Source organism: Penicillium psychrosexuale, assembly GCF_028828465.1.
Source record: "Penicillium psychrosexuale strain IBT 29551 chromosome Unknown utg000001l, whole genome shotgun sequence".
NCBI classification, from domain to species: Eukaryota; Fungi; Ascomycota; class Eurotiomycetes; order Eurotiales; family Aspergillaceae; genus Penicillium; species Penicillium psychrosexuale.
Window position 1 is genome coordinate 795,102 of NW_026643186.1, and position 22,673 is coordinate 817,774.

Below are 22,673 nucleotides of genomic sequence, written 5' to 3' on the forward strand. Positions count from 1 at the left end.
ATCTTACATACCAAGAGTTATTTTAATCTTCTTCAACAACATAAACATGTCCAAGACAGCCGCAATTCCTTCTATATCCACAGGTACTCCGTATTCAGGGACGTCCAAATGACCCATCTCTTGGTGCCTGCTTATTTTTCATCACACCCACTCCTGCACAGTCAGATGTTGTGTTCTCGTGCAGATTTTTCCGATGTTGTAACTCGTCCACGAAAGTCTCGAACCTGAAGAAAAAACAAACGAGACAGGGTGATCTCCGATCTGTGCGATCCGGCTGACATTGGCGGGTTGTGAGTGGACCAGAAGCTCGGAGCCTTCGCGCAGCTGCCCAAAGCCACGCATTCCTGCCCAACGGCAATCTCGTGTGGACATCGGCCACCAGCTTTCGGTGGCAAGTTCGCAGGTCGCCACCGTCTTTTTGTCAACAGTTGGCTGTCATGCTCCCTTTGCAGATGGTGTGCGAGGGATCAATCACAATTGAGTCTGATGATTTGCCGCCTCAACACTGCCATCTTACCATCGTACATATGAACATCTGACAGCTTTTATGATCTCATTTCTTCTCAGCAACCCTGCTTGACCGCTGCTGAAGGCTAAAGATCCACCGGTGGAGTCTTGTAGAGTTTCGATATTCATCCGGTCCAGGGGCACAGACTAGGGAGCAATCCAAGCTGGTTGAATATGGGGGATCGGCCCTTAATTTTTCGTCCCAACTAAAATTGAGTGAAACCCAAGAGCAGCCCTTTTAGGGTCTAGTTTTAGGGTACAAGGGACGTCTCTAGGGATCCACTCCGTATAGCTGTGTACATTCACACTTTCGGGGGTGTTGATCAGGGAAGTATATAGTTATAGATACACAGGTATATGACACCTGGTACGAAGTCCTACCTTGGCCATAAATGATACCAATTAAAATACTCAAGCGGCTACAGACATAGGGTTGCACATTAGTCTAATCCACATTTGACCTTGCATGCTTTTTGCCTTGATCTCAGTGGGGAGTCGTGGCACCAGCCCAAGACGGCCCAACCGCCCTGGCCCTTTGATGTCCACTTTACCTTCCCCCCCCTCTTCTTTCTTCCCCTTCTCTCCCTCTCCCTCGTCTTTCTTCCCCTTCTCTCCCTCTCCCTCGTCTTTCTCTCCCTTCTCCCCATATTCCCCTGGCTTCTCTTGCCACAACTATTCTTTTTCCCAATATCTAGTTCATCCCGAACAGATTACAGATATCCTAGGACCCCGTCAGCCGTGTTTCTCTTTCTCCTAATTGACCCTGACAACCCATCCTCTCCCTTCCAACCTCGTGTCGCTATCACCATCTTTTTTGAGGCCTTCTCAATTTCCCAGGATAATTGCTACCAGTGGACAACCAGGATATCTTCCCAGGATTAACCGGACTTTCCCACGGACTGTTATTCGCGACCAGGATCAATTTTTTTCTGGCCACTTCCCAAGGATCATATCTCGTTTTCTGCTTGCCCTGGAAGCGAGGAAAGAAACCATTCAAGTCGTTGATTGTCGGCTCTGGAACCTGCTCGATAGAATTTGTACATCCTACAATAAAAACGGACTCACCACCATCCATCAACTTTCCCGGGACTCTCAAACCATCTTCCAGACTCCGGACTTCCTCTTCTCTGGCCCTTTGGATCCGAGGACTTTAAATTTATAAACCGGATATTCCTCCCTCGGAATACATTATGACAGGCCGCTATGAAGGACGCCCGGAGCGTCAGAATGAATATTTCATCCCCGGTGAAGGAATCAGCCGAGAAGTTATTCAAGCAGATATTTGCCGCTACCTTGGAAACGATGCCCTCGTGAGACCTGGCAACCACAATGTGCGTCCTCCGCTCTTGCCCCGATGACCCTCAAGGCCGTTTTGACTGACCATGAACAGGGCCGCCCAGGATTCTTTATCCGTGCCTATCGGAATCTCACCTCTGTAAGTGACTATGGACAAGCGACAGCAAGCGGGAGAAGTGAAGATGGCATTCTAACCACACATCGAATACAGGAGATGATTACTGATCTGAAGGCTGACTCCGCTCGCTGGGAGGCGGATGTCTCACGTCGGGCTGACCTAGGCTACCCGCGTGGGAATTACATTCAAGACACGAACGTTTCCCATGCACCTAACACCGCTCCAGTGAACTATGCCCCTGCGCCCGTTCATGAGACTCGCCAGTCACAGGGCCCGTCCCCCACGCCCTTTACTGCAGCACCCGTTCAGCAATACATGGATCCCTACTCCCAGTCCTACAGTGGATCCCAGAATACCCCTTACTCCAACCCTCCATCATACACATCCGCCACTCACTCGCCATATGCATCAGGTACAGCTCCGTACCCCCCGCCTCAGGTTTCCTACTCTGGTTCCAACCAGCCCATTGTGACGTCTGCGGACATGCACCCTCAATCGTATACATATGCCCCCACGGGCTATGGTTACGACAATGGCCGAAGCAATGCTCCACGATACTCGGGACCTGGATATGATGCCGAACAGGAGTACTCTACTGTAACGTCTGGGATGTCCTATCCTACCACAACTGCCCCGGATCCCCGGATAGGAATGGAGCCCAGATACACTCCGGAATATGAGCGCAGGCCACAAGCAACCAGAGACAACCCCCACCGTCGGCGGTAAACAAGAATGACCACCCCAAGGGGTTTCCTGCATGATTTGTCCTTTCTCTCCACCCACACTGTGGTCTACTTGATGCTTTCTTCCGGGATATCTCCAAAATACCCCTAGGAATAATGTTGATGTCTGTGAAAATCTCCTGGACAATCTTCACGCCTTTCTTCTCTCTCTTGGCCACAATTCTCATATTCCCAATTTGTCTCCAGTCAGGGGAACTTTCCACCTCCCGTTGAATATGAATCTCACTTTATTTTTTATACCATGGACTTCACTGGAATTGAACCCATTGCTCTGTGGCAGGAGCTTGGACTTCCCATGGACCTTCTTGATTTGATTTCTCTCATGCTTTTCTGCAACTGGCCAGCCAGGAGTAAGAGTGATGTGTCTTGATTGCGTTTACGAAAAGGTGGCCCGGACTTGAGCGTTTTGTTTGTTTCTCTGGTCTCACGGATTCCGGGAATACCCACCTCACAATAATGTGATACTTTTCGTTGGTTTAACGGTGTATAGGGATTTGTGTGTTCTTAGCAACTTTTCTTATTGTTTGTCTTTCCCTTGAAAGGAGGGGAGTCATCGTGTTCTATTTTTTTTTTTTTCCTTGGTTTGCGAAAGCGATGTGCTTGGATAAACTAAGGCCGGTGACCTACATGTAGATATGAGCATTTGCGGCGTTGGTCCTTCTGTGATTGACGTTTTGATGTGCGAGTTCTTGGAGATTGACTCCATGATCTTAATGAATCTCTTTCTCTGCATACTCTTACCTCGGAGTAATCAAGATGTCATCTAAACAAGAATAGTAGGCCGCTTATGCGGTCTTGTCATTTTGGTAGTCTTTTCAGTAGTCTTTCCGATGGTCTTAACGTATTTTTTATGTATCTTCTCCTTGGGTACACGGCGGAAAAGGCGGGAAAGGGCTTAATTACTTCCTTGTGTACAGCCTTGGATTGCTGACTTTTTTGTCCGACCTGAGGCTGCAGCTTCGGAGTAAGATCCAAATTCTGCAATTGATCAGGTATTACAGATACTAAATGGCGAGCAGCCTGTCTCCTTTGTGGGGAGCCATATCGGCTGTTCGTGCGCAAGAATGCAATTATTCCTAAGATATCCCATACTTGAAACCTAGAAAGCGACTTGATGTTGATTATTGCACAAAACATAGTACATACACTGTAGCGCCGAGCTCGACCTTCGGCGTATGCGCAACAAATATTGGTATCAAAGCATGTTGACGGCCAGGAGAAGTTGCCCCGGAACAATTGCCCACACTGATGCGATGGGACTTGTTCATCAGTCCAGTGGCACAGCCAACTCATCTCCCGCCATCCGCTGAATTTATTCCTCCCAGGCTCGGACAATACACGAAATTCTCTCTAACTTGACATTTTCGTAGTTCCGAACCCGTTTATTCGTCATCGTAGCCCTTGGGGATCACCCGCGGACCCTGCGGAACTGTACGTAGTGAAGATAATGGTCAGGGTAAATTACTCAATATGGGTTTGGTGCTTATGCACCGATTTGTAGGAAGTGAATGGGTTCATACTGGGATATGTCAGAGGAATAGGCTCGGGGTCGACGTCACCGAGGGCGTGGCGGATGGGAGGAATAGTCGCCAGCGAGATGGGACCCATGACGCCGATGCACAGAGCGGCGAGGATAGCTGGCTTCTCGTGCGCAGCCCAGCGGATATAGCGGAGGGGGTCGACCAGAACAGAGGGGCAGACATGGCTGTAGGAGGAGGTCGTTGACGACCGGTCGGGGTTTTGCGATGTGGGTGGGAGGGCAATGCCTGGATAATAGAATAAAACCGTTCAAGCGCGCGCGATTGAACAGATACACCGGTCCCACTGAGTGGTTGTTGAGTGGCTGGGATCAGAGAAGCAAAATTGAAGCCGGAGGGACGAGGTGAAGTCGAAGTTCGGAGATGCGGGCCCAGCGCTCTCGGGTCTTGGCACTCGTCCATTAAACACGTCGCCCTTTCTATGTATACAACTTGGATCTTCAACCACCTTTCTTTACTTCCTTCTTTTTGATCCTTCCGCTCCGCTGCGCGGGATTTGTTCAAAATGAGGTGGTGTCTTGCGTTGCTTATTTGTTGCTTCTTGGCTGCGGTAAATGCGCTGAGTAGCTCCGGCAGTCGCCTGTTGGCTATTTTGGAAGATACAGAACAGAAGGACCTGTACTCCACGTTGTGGGCAGACCTAGAAGGTAATTACTCTGACTCAATTTATCGATTATTTGCTAACTCTCGGACTCCAGCACGAGGATACGATGTCTCAATCGAATCTTCCAAGAGTGAACAGCTTGCCTTGTTCAAGCTTGGCGAAAGAGCTTACGACCACCTTCTAATCTTCCCTCCCAAGTCAAAAGGTGCGCAAACCCGATTATTTGATTCAATGTCTAGTCAATTGACCTAAGAATACAGGCCTCGGCCCCTCCTTGACCCCCAAACACATCGTCGACTTTATGAACAAGGATGGAAACATCCTCCTCGCCCTTTCTGGCAAGTCTGCCACCTCTAGCGCCATCAGCTCCCTTCTCCTTGAACTCGATATTCACCTATCCAATGATCGCTCACAAGTTGTTGTCGACCACTTCAACTATGACACCCTCTCGGCCGCTGAGAAACATGACGTCCTTGTCCTCCAGCGCCCTGGACCCCTCCGTTCTGACGTCAAGGCCTTCTTTGATGGTGAAGGTGTTCTTGCCCTCCCTCGAGTTGCTCCTCAGACTCTCGGTGACAGCGCCCTGCTCTCTCCGATTCTCAAGGCCCCCGCCACTGCCTACAGCTACAACCCCAAGGAGGGCACGCCCGCGCCGGAGGACATCCTGGCTACCGGGTCGCAGCTGAACATCATTTCCGCTATGCAGGCACGCAACTCTGCCCGCTTCACTGTTCTTGGATCAGTGGAGTCGCTGGAGGACAAGTGGTTCTCGGCCTCCGTCAAGACGCCCAGCGGCAAGAAGACACCCACTGTGAACCGCGAGTTCGCCAAGCAGTTGACTGCTTGGGCTTTCAAGGAGACTGGTGTCCTGAAGGTTGACAAGGTCGAGCATCGCCTTGTCACTGAGGGCGCAGAGTTGAACCCCTCGATCTACCGGATCAAGAACGAGACTGTATGTGAAACAATATATTGTCCTTCTCTTCCAAGCTAACCATGAGTCTTTGCCTGCAGATTTACAGCATTGAGATTTCCGAGTATGTCTACGACAAGTGGGTTCCCTTCGAGCTACCTGGCGACGACGCGCTCCAGCTCGAGTTCACCATGCTCTCGCCCTTCCACCGCCTGAACCTCGAACCGGTCGAGCGCACCGATACCAGCACTGTGTTCAGCACTCAGTTCGTGACTCCCGATCAACACGGAATCTTCTCCTTCCGCGTCAACTACAAGCGTCCCTTCTTGACCGCCATCGAGGAGAAGCTTGAGGTTACCAACCGCCACTTCGCACACGACGAGTACCCGCGCAGCTGGGCTATTACCGGCGGCTGGGTATGGATTGCCGGTCTTTGGTCGGTGATTGGAGGATTCTTGGCTTTCGTGGTTGTCTGGCTCTACTCTGCCCCTGTGGCTGATAAGCTCAAGAAGACTCAGTAGATTTATATTTATTGGACTGTCCATGATTTCAATTTTCTTGCATGATTCTGATCTCCCGAATGAACACATTAGGTCCAAAGATGACCAATTCTCAATGATAGATATTCTCTTTGCCTTCCTTTTCCTTCCACCTCCCTGCAGTTGGAAGCCTACAGCTGTCAAGCTTTACATGTAGAGTCCAGGCTATATCAACCCCGTGAAACGGTAGATGTCCGCTAAAACGACACTATTGACCGCAATTGGCCTCTTGCATGAAAAGAGGGCAGGAGTCTGATAGGACGTGAATTAGCCTAAAGAATACAGGCAACGGGTGAGATTGACTAACTACATGTTTCATATTCCTCTTGAAGCCGGTTTGACAGCCGTTGGTCCCTAATATCCACAGCGGGCCATTCAGTCCATCCTAAACAGGTCTAATGAGGATACTAGCTTGCCCGAAGCAGCAGCAATGCTCCTCGCTTCTGTATAACGGCTCAAGGACTGGAGAATAGCCTGGATTCTCATATCTTCTCTCCCATCGAACGTTGTTGCCCCCCTGTATATAAACTGGAAATGGAAATGGATAAACCGACTTTCGTCTTCTCGCTCGGTGCTTGGGTTACTCCCATCGTCTTCGACGCCGTGCATGACCGTCTAAACACCCTCGGTTATCCTTCTGAGTGCCCCGCGCATCCCTCTATCGGCGCTGAGCCTCCTTCTTTGACACTAGAAGACGACGTTGTCTCGCTGCGTAGAGTGTTAACGACTCTAGCAGACGAGGGAAAGGACATTGTTGTTGTGGCACACTCCTACGGGCGCGTTGTGGCCTCCACAGCTAGCGAGGGTCTAGTGAAGCATGTTCGCGCGGAGAGTGGCAAGCCTGGTGGCGTCGTGAAGGTTGTTTACCTGGCTGCCTTTGCGCTGGACAAAGGACAGAGCTTGCTGGGCATGCTGGGAGGAGCCTATTTACCCTGGATGAAGGTCGAGGTTGGTCCATGCATCATATGATCGATAACATTATCAAGATCAAGTTGACCAAGAAAAAGGGCGACTACGTTCACGTCGACGGCATCGACAACGTTGGCTGGCAGGACCTGACCGTCGAGCAGCGGGAGAAATGGAATCGCACGACAGCGCACACCTCACGTGCGGTCTTCTCGGGTGAAGCCACTTATGAGCCGTGGCGCGATATCCCCTGCTCCTACATCATCTGCGAGCAGGATCAGGCCTTGCCGCCAGCGCTCCAGGAGTTCTTCGCCTCGAAAATGGATGCGCCGGGCACTACCTACCGCCTGCCGAGCTCGCATTCCCCGTTCTTGAGTATGCCCGATCGGCTGGTGGATGTTCTGGGAAAGATAGTGAAGGTGTGATATATAATCGATTGGGTATAAGAAGCTCAGTCGATCTTGAATGAGAAAGTGAGTATCAGAGAGGAAATGTATGTTTTAAGCGTAACCGAACTCCGGGCCATGCCAGCATGTAATCAGCGAATCCAAATACCCTTTTTACAGGCCCCTTGTCTTCTCTGGATCCATCTGCACTTCGTCTCCGCTGAGTTCCTTGACCGTCTGGTATGCGGGCGCTCCGGCATATAGCTGTCCCCCAGAACTAGATTGCCCGCCGTCCATCTCCTTGGATACCGAGATAGGCTGGTTGCCGCGGAAGCGCTTGCGCATATCGATCAGACCACGCCTGTTTCGAGAGAAAGGGCAATAATTAGCGAGGGTGTTCGGTTTGTCCATAATGGTTGGCCTGGACTCGGTTCCTGACTCACTTGCACTCGCTGAATCCTTTCCGCAACTGCTGACATTTCACGGGTAACTCCTCGGCGAGAGGAGAGCTGAGACATTCACGGGGAGTATGACGCTGGACCATGATGCAGTCAGACTCCTGGAGGCATTGAGCCAGGGCCCGCCCTAGATAATCGATTGTGGTCAGTTTGCATTATGGTAACGGAGGGTTGCGGTAGAAGGTCTAGCGGGGCTAGGAACATGACCCTTCCTTAAACGTTGTGCGACACGTAGGTGTAACGTACGGATATCATTGCATGAACTAGGCATGTTGACGCGACCTTGTGGACGAATGCGCAACCACAAGTAGCAAGAGAGCGAGGAACGAGACCGTACGGCAAATTTAGGCCGTTAGTTATCTCGACGCTGATTGGCTGATAGATGAATCCCCGGATGAGATAAGCATCGCTATCACATGTTGGTAATGACGTCGGGGCCATTCATCGTTTGTTTGCGCTTTTAAAAGTAGCGTTGCAGCATCTCTGTCTTTCGTGTCTTGAGTATAGAGTATCCAAGTGTACCTGCGTATATGCATAACAATTGTTGTTCATCATGTCGCGAGTTCCGTTCATCGGGAGATTGTTCTGGTAACGAACTCCAGCTTTCACAAAGAACGCAGCAACTGATGTTCACGTCTAGGTATGAGTATATAGCCCTCTTGGGGTCTTTGGTCCTTGTTCTGCTTGAGACAATCATTCATTTGATTACTTGGTGCCTACGTTAGTAAAATCACCGAACATGGATGATACCAATATTAACCCCTAACCAGCCGGCCCTATCATCACATTCTGCTATGGCCAATCCAAGGCGCTTTTCAACCTTTTAATACCTGGTGAATCCCGGCTTAAGCGCACCAAAGAGGAAATATTCGCCACCTCTATTGCAGACGCGTCAGATTTCACCGAGATATGTGCACTCTTCGGGTACCAAGCCGAGGAGCACATTGTACAAACAAGCGATGGTTACCTTCTGGGACTTCATCGGCTGGCATATCGAAAAGGAGAAGAAAAAATGCGCGTCAATAATGGTCCCAATGGGCTTCGGAAGAAAGTCGTCTACCTCCACCACGGCCTGATGATGTCCAGTGAGGTGTGGGTAGCCTTGACAGACGAGCAACGGTGCCTGCCCTTCCAGCTGGTGGAAGGGGGATACGATGTATGGCTGGGGAATAACCGTGGAAATAAATACTCCAAGAAGTCGATCCGATGCTCGCCGAGTTCCAATGAGTTTTGGGATTTCTCTATCGATCAGTTCGCCTTCTCTGATATCCCCAACAGCATCGAGTACATCCTCGAGGTGACCGATCAGCTGTCATTGTCCTATATTGGATTCTCCCAGGGGACAGCGCAGGCATTCGCTACGCTCGCTATTCATCCATTGCTCAACCAGAAGATTGATGTGTTTGTGGCACTTGCGCCGGCCATGGCTCCTTCGGGTCTCCGCAACCGCATTGTTGATTCACTTATGAAAGCCTCTCCGGACTTTTTGTTCCTGTTATTCGGTCGACGCAGCATCCTGTCCTCGACAACCATGTGGCAGACGATACTGTACCCGCCGATCTTCGTGCGCATTATCGACACAGCGCTCCGAGCCCTCTTCAACTGGAAATGCCGCAACATTAGTCAAACACAAAAGCTTGCTGCGTATTTGCATCTATATTCCTTCACCAGCACCAAGTCTGTGGTGCATTGGTTCCAGATCATTCGGAACAAGAATTTCCAGTTCTACGACGATGAACTCTATGCCCCGTTCAGCTTAGCCGCCAGCGAGCGCTTTTACAAGCCGGTTAAATACCCTACTCGCAACATCAAGACGCCCATTGTGCTGCTGTACGGCGACAACGATAGTCTCGTTGATATCGGCGTGATGTTAAAGGGGCTGCCACATGACACTGTCGCCCAGGCGATTCCCACCTACGAGCATCTAGACTTTTTGTGGGCCTCGGACGTTGACCGCCAAGTCTTCGGTTATGTGTTTAATGCGCTCGAGACGTACAGCCGGGGAGGTCCGTTGGCAGGCAGTACGGGGCCTGAGAACCACGGATTTGTCGCCGACGGTCGTGTTTCCAATACGTCGGCTGCCCGAAAAACCCACGTCTTCCCCAATGATGTAGCCTACGGGGCCACACCCTGAACACCGTTACTACATGTACAACATACTAATTTTTCGAGTGGGTTTGTGAGCGGGGTTGTGGCTTGGCGGGTCAATCGCCACGTCCATGGATGTATAGGGGATTCTAGTGCATTTGACCGGTACCGATTCAAGATGTGTGTGGTGTATGGATTGCCACCTATCACGGCTTGGCAGGATGCAGAGTTTTCCAGGAACCCGTCTTAATCTACCGAAGTGGCGTGCAGAGGGTGCGATTCCCGATGTATGTGCCTGTGCCTGATCATGTATGTACCCCGTAGGGTACCCGAGTCGAAAAGTTAATCAAACCATGGAGTGACTCAATTTGGATCCACAGTCTGGCCATGCTGGCACCAACGGAGGACAAAGGAGACTCCGGCGATAATCTACTCTCCCTCCCACCCCGTTTGGATCTAAAATATAAGCTTGTATTAAGTCCCTCTTGGCCCGGAGAATGCCAGAGTCACTTAGATTGATCTAGATTGTAAGCGTTGAAAAAAGATATTCAGGGGCAGGTCCGCGCAAATGAGAACTTTCCGTCCGCCGGCGCTGTCTGCTCTGATTCGATCTAGACCTGGCGCGTATCTCCACAGTACAGGCTAAGGAACAAGTCACAATCCCCAAGACCAGCGGCGAAATCGTGGCTCAGGAACTGGCCCATCCATGGAACCTCGCTGGTCGTCTTCATTCGGGTTGGTCGGACCAGATCGCTGTGCCTGACCCCAGCAATGGCTACCAATGGGATCAACAGGACGGTCTCGTCTAGTCAGGCACCGACCACATGGAAACAACACGGCCAAACCCAATTTGGCGGTTCAATGGGGGTGGCCTATCAAACGGCCGCCACACCAAAAATCTGACACGCCCAATGCCCTCGTACGTACTCCACCCCTAAGAATAAAATGGCGCTATATCCTCCGTCTTCTCCTCTTTTTTTTCTTTCTCTCCTTTGACCATCACGATCTTTCGAATCACACTCCTTTGGATTCCTACCTCTTGGGGCTGAGCCTCATCACATCACTCTCTTTAACAGTCTGTAGATCAGATCAAAGTCCCTCTTTCACCAGATCTCACTGTCTATCAAACACCTTCCTTTGAATATCGAATTCATCCAGCCAATATGCGCTTCAACATTGCCGCCCTCTCGGCCCTTCTGGCACTGACTGCCTCCGCCCGCCCCATTGCCGTCGCCGACGACAACTACATCGAGGAGACCGTCTGGCAGACCGTCTACGAAACCGTCTACCAGACCGGCAGCCCCGTCAGCGTGGCTACCGCCGTCGCTGTCGAAGAGGTCGCCAGTGCCTCCTCCACTTCCGTCGTCGCCTACTCGACTTTGACTCCCGTTATCTCCACCGTGACCAGCGTCCCTATCTCCGTGCCCACTAGCACCAGCATTCCCGCCAGCTCCACCGCCTCGGCCAGCACCCCCACCGCCACCGGCAGCGGCGTCACCATCGTCAACAACCTCGAGGACACCGTCTACCTCTGGGTCGTCACCGAGGACCCCGGTGAGATGCAGACCGTCGCCCCCGGCGAGTCCTTCAGCGACACCTGGCTCACCAACTCCAACGGCGGCGGTATCTCCATCAAGATGTCCACCACCGAGGTCTGCGACGACGTCCTGCAGTTCGAGTACACCCAGTCCGGTGACATCCTCTTCTGGGATTTGTCATCCATCAACCTGGTCAAGACCTCGACTTTCGTCACCGCTGGATTCGGAGTCACCATCAGTGATGAGTCCTGCCCCACCGCTACCTGCGCTGCGGGTGATGCCGACTGCATTGAATCCTACCAGCAACCTGATGATGTCAATACCCTGGCTTGCAGTCTCGATGCCGCTTACACTCTCACTCTGGGTTAGAGTGTGGCTCGGGTTCTGATTCTTGGTGTTTAAGTTGGATATACCTTTTGGTTATGGGGAGTTTTCATGCTGAACAAATTGCAAAGCACAAATTACAAAGCACAAATCATATTTCTTTCTAGATATGTCGTTGTTTATAGAAAAAAAATCTTTTAAATTAGAAAATTCTCAAACAAATCGGAATAGCCTATATTGTGGGCGCGTTCTAGACTAATTTTATTACATGTCTTCATACCTTTAATCCTTGCGAAAAGTTATTGGGCATAATGTGTACAATCGGTTTTTCATTCAAAGTCATTGACCCCTGACAGACCACCATTGAGGCAGTGCCCAACCCTTTGCTTAATGATCAAGACCACATTCATTATAAGATGAAGCAGATGATAGATAGAAATAATAGGTATTCACAGAATATAATTAGAGTAAAATGCCCAATTGGTCAAAACGACCTTCTAAGTTCTAGGGCTGAACTAGGGCTGATCATCTCAAACCCAAAATACCTCAAGCGAGAGAAACATCCTTGGCATACTCAAAGCTCCCTTGTACATACAACCTAGTACACAGGCAGCTTGAAAGCCGGGAAAGAATAAGTCCAGCTCTCAATAGAAGCCTCATCATCAACACACTTGAAAGTGCTATTACTCTTCCAAAGCGGACGGGTCGGCCACTGGCAAAGCATCTGCGTCTCGCCCTCATAAGTACCAGACGAAACAGTGGCATTCAACCGCGAAGGCTTAACACCATTCTCCACCCAGTCAATCATAGTCTGCATATTATTCTCCGGGTACGGACCGGGCTGAAGAGTATTCGTACCGCAGTGCGCCGCACCAGGGATAAGGTAGAACTGGTACCAATCGGCGAGTTTCTCCAGACTCTCCTGCGCCGACAGATTCGGGTACATGATCGCGCGCACCGACTGCCAGTAATGCACAGACGACGCAGCAGGAATACTAGGGTCCGATTCGCCGTGGTAGTGCAGCAGTTTTCCGCCGGAGGCTTGGAACGGCGTGAGGTCCGGCAGGGTGGTCTGCAGACTGTCCATGTAGCGGACCATGCCGATGTTCATCCACTCGACGAGGGTGTCGTAGGTGACGTTGTCGAGGTTAGAGAGGTTGGAGAGGTCGAGGAGTTGGATGAACTTGGTCACGTATTCGCCGCCTGTTGAGGGGATGTCGATCTCCCACGAGCTGGATGCGTTGTTCCACTGTGTGGATGCGTCGCTGAGCTCGGAGCCGATTTGCCAGGATAGGTAGGCGCGCTCGTCTTGGGAGTTGTGCAGGCCGTCGTAGATTGTTTGTGCGACTTTCACGCCTTCGGCGGTGACTTTGCCGCTTTGTTCCGGCGTGGTGGAGGTGCTGGTGCCGTCGGCACGCTTGCTGAAGCCGAAGCCTAGGGATGTGCTGGTTTCGGCGGCGCAGTAGTATTCCTCGCCGATGATGGAGGTCAGGTTGAATTTGAGCTTGCAGAGGTCTGTGCGGGAGATGACGCCGTCGGTGCGGCCGTCGAGGGGATCGCAGGCCGTGATCGTGGCGTTGACTATCTTCGCCAGCTCGCAGGGAGGGGGGTAGTAGTCGAGGGTTTGCTCGGCTGTAGCGGGGAAGACGTGGAGGACTTGCTGCTGGCCGAAACGGAAGGCCGGGGCTCCGGTGATGGCTCCATCGTACTCCTCTCCGAAGCGCTGGACTTGGCTCATGCCCTCGCGGCCGCCGTCTGAGCAGCCTTCGTAGTAGGTGTAGACCTTGGCGGAGGAAGACATGCCATAGAAACCCTGGGTCAGGACCTTTCCGATCTTGGTCATTTCGCCTAAGGCTTGGTATCCGAACATGTAGGTTGCGTCCCAGTTGATGCTTCCGTTGCCGTAGAGGACGACGTCGTCGTAGGCGTAGGTGAAGGCATCATAGCCTGCGCTGGTGGCACCGCTAACAGCACCGTACTCGAGACCACCGGTTGCATCGCTGGACAGGGAGAAGCCACCGCCGCCGGCGACGTAGAAGCGCTTCTTGAAGTCGGAGGGCTTGGGGAAGGCATACTTGATGACAACGGAGTCTCCCTTGCCGGTGTGCTCGTAGGTAACGGTCACATTGCAGTAGGTGTAGGTCTCGGTGCTTCCCATGCCAGCGGTGGCATTGTAGACAGCACTGGCCGTTACGGCGGAGGGGATCATGCTGATACCTACAAGAGTCCCGTTGGAGGGCAGGGCAGACCGCACATTCGAGACGGTACAGACATCAGCAAGGGAAGTAGCGCTTGCTGATGCTGCCAGGGCTGCAGCAGCGCCCAAGGAGACACGCATGTCGAATTATATCAAATGGATAGATATACAAGGGAAAAATGGTGTCAAGAAAATATAATAGAAAGACCAGAGGCTATACTTATAAGATCTTCAGGTACTCTACATAACGGCTCCAGTTTCTAGTAACTAAAGCGCAGATCATGCTTTAGGCCGTTGCGTCGCCTGCAATCAAACCATGAAACCTGACCGGGAATCGAGGATAGGCGTGGATACTCAGTCGTCATCATCTAACACCGGCCAAGGCGCAGCTCAGACTAGGTTCGAGATAGAGCATGAAGGGAAACGGGTCATTCCCCATAGCCTAGTATGTGTAGTTTAATTCAGCCATCCGAATTAAGGGTTATGGAGTACCTCATGTCTTCAGAAGGACCAGTAATGGACGAGGAGGACATTGACTTTTTTTGAGTTTGATGCCGTCGGCTAAGGTTTATTCCCTTATACTCAAGATCTAAGCTTAAAACTTGTCCATGGCCCGGCGACCGCGTCATTCCCAGGTACGTACGCGTGGCCATATAGAATTCCACGGATCTGATCCAGGGCGAAGTTCAGTCTTCTGCGGTTAAACTTCGGTTCTGGCAAGTCTAATCGAGATCCAAGGTAACTACGAGGAGCTATAACTGAACAATATACAATATAGCTGATCATGAATATTCGATCGAGAAAGGCTAGACTCAGAAATCATTCCTTCTAAAATTATTCACTTCAATCATTTTCACTAGTCGCTTGGCGTGAGACATGTTCGGAAACATTGACATCCGGTTCGTTCTATTTAGCCCACATTCATAGCCACTAGTATCTAAGTTAAGGGGGTAGCAAAGGAGACTCAGGGGTTCCCAAACAAATCTCCCAAAGAAGCTAAAGTGAACCCCACACGCCATCTGCGAAGGAGGATTGAAGCCCGGAATGGGCGGAAATTCACCAATAACCCGGTCCTCCTCCGCGCGCCATCTGGGGTGAATCAACAACAGTGCTGTCACTAATAATCTCCAGAATGGCGTCGAACTTATGATCCAGAGATATTCTATCTATAACATATACTTTCCCAATTCCAAGGGCCCGGAGTTGGGACATGCGGTTCTTCGTTCTGGTTGTCGTGGTAACATGGACACATGGACACATGGTAGAGCGTTGTCCAAAGATCACATGTTACACAAGGTGCTCGGGCGGCTCAGACAAACAAAACAAACAACAGAGGATCGCAGCGCATTCTCACCGCCTTGGCGATAGAGGCGGTTGAGCGTGGCGGAGGTATCGACAAATAGACACATCATCTGCGTCCAGGGCAAGACCATGTGGCTGGTGATTTGATGGCGAAGTTACGCTGCCACCAATTCACCACCGACTTCAGTCAATGTGTGCTTCTGGTGCCGTTGTGTCGCATACCTGAGCCACCTCGTGTCGCCTACAAAGCGCTCTCCGCGATGTCAAGTTAAAGACCCTACTACCGAGAGTAATTTGTCTGAACCGTTCATTTATCACCTGCTGACCCCCTATGATGTTATCTATTCAACCTTGGAATGAATTGAAGCCCTGGAGATCTTTCGATCTTGTTCAGTGGAGATACTACCACCGTCTTTTCCACCGCATTCTCATCTCTCGATCCGGAGACATAAAGCCAGCAAATTTGGAATCATCCCGAGCCGGCCTGTCCGAGGATTTCCCAGTAGAGTCCAGCCATTCATCAAACTCAATGTCAAATTTCGTCACCAAAACTGCAATGGCCAGCATAATCTCCTGCTTGGCAAATTGAGCCTGGCGAGTGGTCTCCCCAGTTGAGTCATCTCGCGAATCTACATATTGTACATGTCGCCAGGCCCAAAATTCGGAGGCGGGATGCTCCGAGGTGGCCTAGACAGCGTCCTCGTAGTGTGCAATCTGTGAGCAGGTCTGTAACAAGGCCCCTTTCTCGATCATGTATCCGTCTACCTGGATGGGCTGCATCACCTTGCGCGTCACGTTGAAAGATACATGCAGACGCATAATTTCAATGTAGAGAGACTGCAGCAGAGGAAGATTGATGAGCTTTTGTGCGTCTATCCGCTTGGCTCCGGTGTCAGTATCCGTGATATAGGCTTCCATGGCTTCTGTACGCACAGCCTCGAAGAGAGTTCGGTCCTTGATCAGCTCGATCATCGCCCATGTAGTAACGGGGACTGTGTTCCCGTTGAGCCTGATAAACGTTAACGCAGTTTTTTTTTTCAAATATCAAGTATATCACGAGGAGCTCACCCAAACAAAGAAGCCAGCGTATGTCCAGCGGCCGCCTGGTTCGAGAAACCCCCTTCAGACAGCCACTTTGCTGTCTCCCGGGACAAACGAGATCCAAAATGGGGTTCCCACTTGGACTCAGCATCGGGCCCATTCCAGTCAAAGTGTTCCCATGCGGAATCGATGTGCTTCCTGGTCATAGTATGTAGACGATCTTTTATCGCTACCGACCGTCGCTGCAGGAACTTGGGAAGCCCCCAGACAAGAGTCCCGGCAATTTCATCAAACTCCCAGTAACAGTCAATGAAACCAGGGTTTAGATCGATGATCTCTGAGCCAAACAGCGAGATAATGGCACTTTCAGCCATCGAGGTCTTCAGCATCTCGAAAAGATTGACGGTGCTCCATTCCGTCGTCGATTGCTTATCCAGACGCTCCGAGAACAGAGAGTAGAATGAATCGGCGAGGGCATCCGCATACGTGCGGTTACTGAGGTACTCAGCGTACAGGTGATCGTGACCCCGCCAGAATCTCTTCTCAGCTGGGGTATTCTCAGTTCCTGGGGCTGGGGCCTTCAGTCGACCGGATTTGTCGTTTGCAAACTTGGCGATTTCTTCCTTGGACATTCCCCAGTGGCGCTCCATCAACATAAGCTGGAGGAAATTGCCATCCAGGATGTTCGGGGAACTAAATACTGTTTGCACATTCTTTGTGCCGGTGACAATGTATGCTGGTATCGGACCGACATGGAACTTCACAATGTTGCTTTTGGTCTTGTCCAGAGTTGTTCTGAATTTGGTTAGATAATTCTTCTGATTTTTGGAGGGAAGAGAAAAATGATATGGAACCTACGTTACTCGATTCAAAAACGTTCTCACGTCTGTCAAATATTGAATGGTGTTGGTGACGTATGGTATTCTCTCTTTAAGATATGGCGGCTGCTTTCTCCGGGGAGATAGCTTCAGCCCCAATACCAGAAAGACCAAGACCAGAGCAACAAGGATAGTCGGCCGCTCTGCCGCATTCGCAACAAGCACATGTAGAGAGTCCATAATGGACAAGGTAAAGAAAGCACTTTCAAGATTGAGGGAATGCCGAAAAAAGTCCAAAGAATCAATTCTCATTTACCATGAAGACCGTCGATGCTAACATCGTATCTGCATAGTGCGCTACCATTATCACACTCGCGGACTTTGCCTGGGAAAACTCCTTTACAGATGCATTGGCAATACAAGGATATTGTATTGCCGTGATTACTTCTACTGCTTAGGTACTATTATCGTCATTGCAACGCTAGAATGTATCCACCCGCCGCACTTCCCTGATAAAACCGGTTCGCGAAATTGAAACATAGATTGCAAGGATTGCATCTCACTGATCTCAGTTCCAAGGTCTCAGCCACGTTGGCCTAGATTAGCCTTGGATTGCCTCGTGGGGCCAACATTCGAATAAGCAAGATCTACTGGATGCCTCAGGGGCCGCATCCGTTACAGATCTACCCGTTGACCTATCACACTTGCCCATGGGTGTATTGTAAACTGGTTATGTGTAATATACAGTCCTGGTATTAAAAGTAATACTCGTATCATGTATGTAATACCTGAAGCCTCGTTTCACTACGTAGCCACGATCGATTTGACATCCGAGGCTCCGTTGAGCTGCCACTCCGTCAAGGCATCCAGGACGGCGGGAGCTTGATCGGTGGAATAATACCTCATTTCCGCCCAGACTTCATAGACCGGAACAGTGTTTAGATCGTAACGAGAAACGATGCCAAAGTTGGGGCCGCCTCCCTTGAGAGCACGGAATAGATCGTTGTTCTGCTCCGCATTCGCGTCAACAATTGTTCCATTTGACAGAACAACCTCGAAATTATGCACATTGTCCGCCGCTAGGCCATAGCGAGTAGAGAGGTGATGATACCCTCCTGTAACTCCTGATTAGACGGCTTCTCTGGGTCCATGAATAAGACACCTTTACTTACCTCCGAGAATAAGACCACCGACTCCCACCGAGGGCAGTCTTCCCCCCAGCACCACGGCCGTCTCTGAGTTCAATGCCTCCGTGACCTCGCCCCAGCGAAGACCCGGACCGACACTCGCTACCTTTCCATCGCTGGACAGGCTGACGGAGCTTAGTTTAGACAAATCGATCAGAATACCTTAGCTCCCAATGCTAGACCGTCCTGGGTTCGGCGAGTGTCCGCCACTGCGCACTGCGAATTTCACCTGGAAGAAATCTATGACTTTCACCGCCGTAGAATCGTCCTGGGCTTCCTCGGGCTGAATGATGCAGTGCGGCTCTGCAAACGATTCGGACCTTCATTGATTGGTCAGCAAAAAGCCCGAACAAACAAAGGTCCGAGTAATAGCAACCTACCAGTTTACATCCACAATAGTTTGGTTGAGAGGCGATGTATCAACATTTGCAGCGCCAAGCACACCCTGCGCAGTCAAACATGCCACGTTCAAGATAGCAACCGAGTCGTCAGCCTTTGCATATCGCGCCGCCAAAGCACGTGTATTGGCTGCGGACAGCCCGAGATCCTGCGCAAAGGAAGTGAATTTGGGCACATTGCTCGTGGAGGCTGCTTGAGCTCCCGCTGCAAGCGCCCCGATCAGGAAACCCAGTAGCTGCATGATATCTGTAGGTACCTAATCAATTGTGATTGATCCCCTCTCGGAATGGCTGTCATGGTGAGATACGGCTTGGGAGACCAATCTGTTTTATACTTGGCGCCATCCAATCTTACGATCCGGATTGGACAGTAGCTCTGCCCATAGCTTGTCCCAAATCATGCATCCGACCAGGGACTAAATTACCCGAAGATAGAGTCACTTTATGGACCGCCCCGGGGGCCATCAGCACTAAGAGATCAGATAAATTAATTACAGTACGATACAGCAACTAAGCAAATTGAAATTGAATTAATTACGGCGGGTCCATACCGGATTTCTACTTTTCCTCCCCTTCTCCCCCCCCGGGGCCGGGTGCCTCCCGGGCTGCTATGGTTCGCGGGTGACCCACATATTTGAGCACGTTGTATGTTGTACATACGACCACGCGTATATCAATCAATATAGCCTGGCTTCATGCACACAGAAACTTACTAGTCTAATCTATACAAGTAAATGCTTTCCTTTTTTTGGCTTAGGGTAGATCAATCCTACAATCATTCGAGACTAGGCCCAGATTCTCAGCCTTGGAACTAACTCTCACTTTCTTTCATTCAACTCTCACAAATTACAGTAACTCTTCAACATCCCTCACAGATGCCTATTTCTCACCACAAATCTTTCTATCGATAAGGACATGCCTGAGGCAACCACGCCACCTGCACTTCTTGTTTCACCCTTGGACTTTTCCTCTCCAGCACCTCGTGTCCAAACTTTCCAAAGCTGATGATACCCCGCTTTTAATTCGAGAAAATGGGTACCAAATTCGATGTGACTCCGGAAAAGCAGGCCAGCCTGCCTCGCTTCTTCTACAACCAGATTACCGTGAAACCCGCCCCGGTCAAGGGAGTCAGCCTGGAGGGCAAGACCGCCGTGGTGACCGGATCCAACACCGGCGTCGGCCTGGAGACCAGTCGCCAGCTCCTCGACCTGGGACTCAGCAAGCTCATTCTCGCCGTACGCAGTGGCGAGAAAGGCCAGGCGGCTAAACAGAATTTAGCCGCTGGCCGGGATCTCTCCGACGATAGCATCGAGGTCTGGAAGCTCGACCAGTCCGACTATGACTCCGTCGTCGCCTTTGCGGAGCGCACCAAGAGCCTCCCCCGACTGGATATTGTCGTCCTGAACATCGGCATTGCCAACGCCACGCGCGTCTTCAACGCCAAGACAGGTCATGATGAGATGATCCAGGTCAACTACCTCTCCACCGCCCTGCTGGCAATCCTCCTGCTCCCTATCGTCAAGGAAAAACGCGCCGCCCAAGGAGGTCCGAGCCGCATTACGATCGTCTCATCCGAGGTCGCCGCATGGACTCCCTTCAAGGAGAAGAAAAGCTTCCCGCTGCTGGCAGCGCTCGACCAGAAGAAGACCAAGGTTGACCCCCTCGACCGCATGATGGTCTCTAAGCTTCTAGGGCAGTTCTTCCTGGCACATCTGGCCTCGGTTGTCCCACCTTCCGTTGCCATCATCAATGCCACCTCGCCGGGCTCTGTCTACGATTCTGACTTCAACCGTGAGCACGACAAGACTTTCGCCGGAGCTATCGCCAAGGTCGTAATGCGCCGCATGGCCAACACTGCTGCTGTTGGAGCCCGAATGGTCACCGATGCAGCTGTCAACCATGGCGAGGAGACCCATGGCGAGTTCCTTTCCTTCCAGAAATTGGTGCCGTAAGTTATCTCTATGTTGTTGACCATGATCAAAATCTATCGCTAAAACACTTTACAGTTTGGCACCGATTATCTACAGCGAAGAGGGGAAGAAGATCTCAGAGGAGCTCTGGAAAGAGACCAGCGAAGAGCTCGCCTTTGCGAATGTGGATGAGATTCTCAAGGCTATTTCAGAATAGATTTCAGCTTGGAGGGTCGGGTATTTTGTTTTGCCTTTTGATTAAATTGTCGAGTCTAGTTCTGAGACGGTTTCACCTTGGATGATATGATCGGCTATTTTGCATTGAGACTGAAGTCTTGAGTCTAGTTCTATGACGGCTATCTCACAAACGAGTAAATGACATGTATCAATTGCCTTATCAATCGCTTTATCAATCCATCTTTTTCGAGCGATCGGCAAATCGCCGTTGAAAAAATGAAGATTCCATCTTCTGGCAAGCCAGAGGCCAATCCGAAGTCCACTTCCTGTAGAAAGGCTGATAACCCAGTAGTCCGCCCAGCCATCTTCCAACGACGAGGCCTATGGTGCGTGAGACGGTCTGTCCAAAAGGAATCCACCAGGGTAGAGAGATGTACGTGCCACCAGCGTCAAATATCTGTATTCATGAGAAATCGAAGCATTGAAAGGGATAAGAGTAGGAAGGAGGAGGGGGGACATACGCTGAAAAGCTGGATCAGGTCAATCTTAGCTCCGTTGACCACCACATCATCCTGATAGCGGTACCAATTCTCGAAGAAAACCGGGTTCAGCTCAAAGACACTGTCGGTCTTCTCGCCCGATAGTAGGAACTTGACCACTGTGTTGCCTTTTTCTTGTCGATCTAGGGAAAGAGGGTACGAGCGGTGGTCTTTGTACGGCTTGATGCTGTATGCCCCATCACCTGCCGTTAGCACTACTTCCTTGTCGTCGATCTCCACGCCCAGATGGCCTTGAGTACATTCGATGTATTCTTCTTGGACATGGAAGTGCATAGGCGGTTTGTGGCAGAAGAAGTCGGCCCCCTTTACCAGGTCGAGAGTCACTTCGATGGCAAAGGAGCGATCAGGATGGTGGACGAGGCGTCCAGTCACGGCGTTTTTCAGCCTATGAAAAGAACAGTCATATTAGTTGAGTCACAAACAAGATAGATAGCGTCGATACTCACACATGGACCCGGATGTCGGAGTCCGCATACACCATTTGGTCTGCGTCGGAGGGTGCCATTAGTACAATGTTTTGTCTCTATGTTTTCCTAAACTGGGTATAGAAGTGGTCCAAGTCAAGAGAAGACTACAGATGAACTTGAAGTTTAGATAATGGCATAAGAATTCTTCCATCAGCCCATATCGGATGTCAGCGCCATCAATCAATGCCGAGAACCGGCACGTTGTCAATCTAATCCATGAAATCTCACATCGCCGTGACTGTAACACAACGCGAAACCAGAATCGTAAAACCAACATTTCAACGGAGGTATCCGTATGTAAGAAACTAGCTGCCTGAATCTGTAGCTAAGAGCTAAGTGGGTACCAATCTAAATGCCCCGGTTGGTCCGACTGAAACAACCTAGTTAAGAGCAAACAAATTGTAAGCGAGATTCCCGTATCTTCCTGGTAAAATCGGGGTTTTTCCGATGGGGCGTCTGGCGGGTTCTCCGACGGTCCACAATAGTTCTGGGCAAAAGATCTTCCCGATACGAACTCGATTGACTCCCGAGTTCCCGTAGCTCGTATACGCCTCGTACAAGACCAATACCGTTCGGTACCGTCCGGAACTTCCTGTATTGGAATTTCATGTATTAATGCACATGTGTGGATCTCCACGACTGTATACTTCGTATTTGTGAA

The 22,673-nt window shown here is 50.7% G+C and overlaps 12 protein-coding genes across 12 annotated transcripts; 6 read left to right on the top strand and 6 right to left on the bottom strand.

Moving 5' to 3' along the window:
- Positions 1-1,697: 1,697 nt before the first annotated feature.
- N7518_000285 (putative transcription factor RfeG) lies at positions 1,698-2,647 on the top strand (the record flags this gene model as incomplete). The annotated part of the gene is made up of 3 exons (XM_057181213.1): positions 1,698-1,838; positions 1,898-1,942; positions 2,015-2,647. The coding sequence occupies 3 exons, from the start codon at positions 1,698-1,700 to the stop codon at positions 2,645-2,647; spliced, it is 819 nt and encodes a 272-aa protein (XP_057046563.1).
- A 1,247-nt stretch (positions 2,648-3,894) lies between these two features.
- Positions 3,895-4,604, bottom strand: N7518_000286 (NADH:ubiquinone oxidoreductase subunit NDUFA3; the record flags this gene model as incomplete). Its single annotated transcript, XM_057181214.1, has 3 exons — positions 3,895-4,093; positions 4,185-4,430; positions 4,481-4,604. The coding sequence occupies 3 exons, from the start codon at positions 4,602-4,604 to the stop codon at positions 4,047-4,049; spliced, it is 417 nt and encodes a 138-aa protein (XP_057046564.1). The 3' UTR covers positions 3,895-4,046.
- Positions 4,605-4,707: 103 nt separating this feature from the next.
- On the top strand, positions 4,708-6,237 carry N7518_000287 (dolichyl-diphosphooligosaccharide-protein glycotransferase; the record flags this gene model as incomplete). The annotated part of the gene is made up of 4 exons (XM_057181215.1): positions 4,708-4,849; positions 4,901-5,011; positions 5,067-5,758; positions 5,818-6,237. The coding sequence occupies 4 exons, from the start codon at positions 4,708-4,710 to the stop codon at positions 6,235-6,237; spliced, it is 1,365 nt and encodes a 454-aa protein (XP_057046565.1).
- Positions 6,238-6,789: 552 nt separating this feature from the next.
- On the top strand, positions 6,790-7,586 carry N7518_000288 (alpha/beta hydrolase; the record flags this gene model as incomplete). Its single annotated transcript, XM_057181216.1, has 2 exons — positions 6,790-7,203; positions 7,263-7,586. The coding sequence occupies 2 exons, from the start codon at positions 6,790-6,792 to the stop codon at positions 7,584-7,586; spliced, it is 738 nt and encodes a 245-aa protein (XP_057046566.1).
- Positions 7,587-7,721: 135 nt separating this feature from the next.
- Positions 7,722-8,276, bottom strand: N7518_000289 (PET191 family protein; the record flags this gene model as incomplete). Its single annotated transcript, XM_057181217.1, has 3 exons — positions 7,722-7,908; positions 7,991-8,132; positions 8,252-8,276. The coding sequence occupies 3 exons, from the start codon at positions 8,274-8,276 to the stop codon at positions 7,722-7,724; spliced, it is 354 nt and encodes a 117-aa protein (XP_057046567.1).
- Positions 8,277-8,631: 355 nt separating this feature from the next.
- On the top strand, positions 8,632-10,139 carry N7518_000290 (sterol esterase; the record flags this gene model as incomplete). Its single annotated transcript, XM_057181218.1, has 2 exons — positions 8,632-8,725; positions 8,776-10,139. The coding sequence occupies 2 exons, from the start codon at positions 8,632-8,634 to the stop codon at positions 10,137-10,139; spliced, it is 1,458 nt and encodes a 485-aa protein (XP_057046568.1).
- A 1,117-nt stretch (positions 10,140-11,256) lies between these two features.
- On the top strand, positions 11,257-12,000 carry N7518_000291 (uncharacterized protein; the record flags this gene model as incomplete). Its single annotated transcript, XM_057181219.1, has 1 exon — positions 11,257-12,000. One exon carries the CDS (start codon positions 11,257-11,259, stop codon positions 11,998-12,000), a length of 744 nt encoding a protein of 247 aa, XP_057046569.1.
- A 553-nt stretch (positions 12,001-12,553) lies between these two features.
- Positions 12,554-14,293, bottom strand: N7518_000292 (putative tannase; the record flags this gene model as incomplete). The annotated part of the gene is made up of 1 exon (XM_057181220.1): positions 12,554-14,293. One exon carries the CDS (start codon positions 14,291-14,293, stop codon positions 12,554-12,556), a length of 1,740 nt encoding a protein of 579 aa, XP_057046570.1.
- Positions 14,294-16,141: 1,848 nt separating this feature from the next.
- On the bottom strand, positions 16,142-17,553 carry N7518_000293 (uncharacterized protein; the record flags this gene model as incomplete). Its single annotated transcript, XM_057181221.1, has 3 exons — positions 16,142-16,463; positions 16,523-17,290; positions 17,354-17,553. 3 exons carry the CDS (start codon positions 17,551-17,553, stop codon positions 16,142-16,144), a joined length of 1,290 nt encoding a protein of 429 aa, XP_057046571.1.
- A 564-nt stretch (positions 17,554-18,117) lies between these two features.
- Positions 18,118-19,140, bottom strand: N7518_000294 (FAD-binding oxidoreductase; the record flags this gene model as incomplete). The annotated part of the gene is made up of 4 exons (XM_057181222.1): positions 18,118-18,428; positions 18,486-18,625; positions 18,683-18,820; positions 18,881-19,140. 4 exons carry the CDS (start codon positions 19,138-19,140, stop codon positions 18,118-18,120), a joined length of 849 nt encoding a protein of 282 aa, XP_057046572.1.
- Positions 19,141-19,929: 789 nt separating this feature from the next.
- Positions 19,930-21,025, top strand: N7518_000295 (uncharacterized protein; the record flags this gene model as incomplete). The annotated part of the gene is made up of 2 exons (XM_057181223.1): positions 19,930-20,846; positions 20,905-21,025. 2 exons carry the CDS (start codon positions 19,930-19,932, stop codon positions 21,023-21,025), a joined length of 1,038 nt encoding a protein of 345 aa, XP_057046573.1.
- A 192-nt stretch (positions 21,026-21,217) lies between these two features.
- N7518_000296 (cupin domain-containing protein) lies at positions 21,218-22,050 on the bottom strand (the record flags this gene model as incomplete). The annotated part of the gene is made up of 3 exons (XM_057181224.1): positions 21,218-21,442; positions 21,507-21,930; positions 21,992-22,050. The coding sequence occupies 3 exons, from the start codon at positions 22,048-22,050 to the stop codon at positions 21,218-21,220; spliced, it is 708 nt and encodes a 235-aa protein (XP_057046574.1).
- Between the last annotated feature and the right edge of the window lie 623 nt (positions 22,051-22,673).